Raw genomic sequence first — 1,860 nt, forward strand, 5'->3', positions numbered from 1 at the left:
GGGTTTCACCATGTTGGCCAGGCTGATCTTGAACTCCTGACCTCAGGATATCCGCCTGCCTCGGCCAAAAGTGCTGGGATTACAGGCATGGGCCACTGCGCCCAGCCTATTTCTTTTAAAATTAAAGTATAAAGCTGTCTCTCATACTAAACAAATGTAGGAAACAGCCCTGAGAAAATCCAGGGCTGAGAGTATAGCAAGACAAAGTGCCCAGGAATACCACATTCCTACCTGAAGGGAGCATTCATATTCGGATGGAATGGGGAGTGAGAGGACAGTGAAGACTTCGTTCTTGTAGGTGCTTTTCTCACACTTTAAACATACGATGCTATAATTGAGCTGCCCTTCAAACAGCTGGGTGATGACGGATGTCTCAGTGGTAATCCACTTTCTGCAGCCTCTCTGAGCAGAACCTTTCTCGTGTGATCTTCTCCGGGGGTAGTGGTACTGAATCAAGGAGCAAATTTCACCCAGATTAATTACTGGTTATTTAAAAAAGACTGTGGCAACATGGTGAGATCCCATCTCTACAAAGAAAAAAAAATGAGCTAGGCGTGGTAGCACACATCTACGGTGCCAGCTACTTGGGAGGCTGAGGTTGGAGGATCAGTTGAGCCCAGGAGTTCGAGGCTGCAGTGAGCCGTGTTAGCACTACTGCACTCCAGCCTGGGTGACAGAGTGAGAGCATGTTTCAAAAAAAAAAAAAAGTTTTCAATGAAATGACTGGTTTTTTTCTGTCAGAATGATACATTGCTACCAGAAACCACTTAGTTTTGGATTCAGACAATAGAGTAAGATATCCTTGAAAGTATATATCTCATGTGTGATTTCTCATAATTCAGATATTTTTCCTTTAGGTGAAACAGAGGAGTGATGACACCCTAACTCTGGTAAAACATATACCCATGGCCCCATAAGTTACCATCCTTGGGAGCTAGTTTTTCCTGGGAAGGGGGTAAGTAAGCTAAATTAGCATTAGGTCACTCAAGCAGATCTAAAGGTAAAATATTAAGAAATCCAATCTTTCCTGTCTCCAGTCCCTTCAGGTTAAATTCTGTAGCCTTTTCTTCTTTAACTTATAGAAAACACTTTTTTAAAAGAGCAAATCTTGGCCAGGCACAGTGGCTCATGTCTGTAATCGTGGTGCTTTGGGAGGCTGAGTTGGGAGGATCATGTGAGACAAGGAGTTTGAGATCAGATAGGGCAACATAGCAAAATCCTGTCTCTACAGGGTTAATTTTTTTAAAAAAAGATAAGAGAGCAAATCTGAAATTCCTAAGGCAGCCTGGCAGAACTAGCCTTGTGGCCTGGTTGGGATCTAGCTCATACTCAGCAATAGCATTTCTGGGGCACACCCTGAGTTTTCAGTGATTGAAGAGCCTCAGTAGAATATACATTTTGAAGATGCGTTAGCTCCACAGCTGGCTCTAATCTGGGGCTGTGCTCACCATTCCACTTCTGCTTGCTCCTTTCGTCACACTCTGCTGCCAAAGTCTTCCACCCTGACAGTAACTTAATTCCCCTAATTCCTAGTTTGATCTTGGGAAACAGAATGCTATTTGTTTCAGATTGGCTGTAGAAGAGGACATGAGTGATTTTTACTGCCCACTCTTCTCTTTAAAAAGTGCTGCCATGAATACGTTTTTTTTCTTTCTTTTCATTGTTGGTTTTTTTGTTGTTGTTGTTTTGAGACAGAGTCTCACTCCGTCACCCAGGCTGGAGTGCAGTGGCGGGATCTCAGCTCACTGCAACCTCTGCCTTCTGAGTTTAAGCAATTCTCATGCCTCAGCCTCCCAAGTAGCTGGGACTACAGGTGCCCACCAACATGCCTGGCTAATTTTTGTATTTTTAGTAGAGACG

General features: G+C 43.7%; 1 protein-coding gene across 1 annotated transcript in view; it reads right to left on the minus strand.

The window, feature by feature from the left end:
• USP50 (ubiquitin specific peptidase 50) overlaps nt 1-1,860 on the minus strand; it is a 48,715-nt gene that overhangs the window by 42,594 nt on the left and 4,261 nt on the right. Inside the window, exon 4 of the mRNA XM_011928606.1 lies at nt 232-447. Coding sequence (XP_011783996.1) covers nt 232-447 — 216 coding nt within the window. The remainder of the gene's footprint in view (nt 1-231; nt 448-1,860) is intronic.

The sequence above is a fragment of the Colobus angolensis genome, unplaced genomic scaffold (assembly GCF_000951035.1).
Source record: "Colobus angolensis palliatus isolate OR3802 unplaced genomic scaffold, Cang.pa_1.0 Scaffold78, whole genome shotgun sequence".
Taxonomy (NCBI): domain Eukaryota; kingdom Metazoa; phylum Chordata; class Mammalia; order Primates; family Cercopithecidae; genus Colobus; species Colobus angolensis.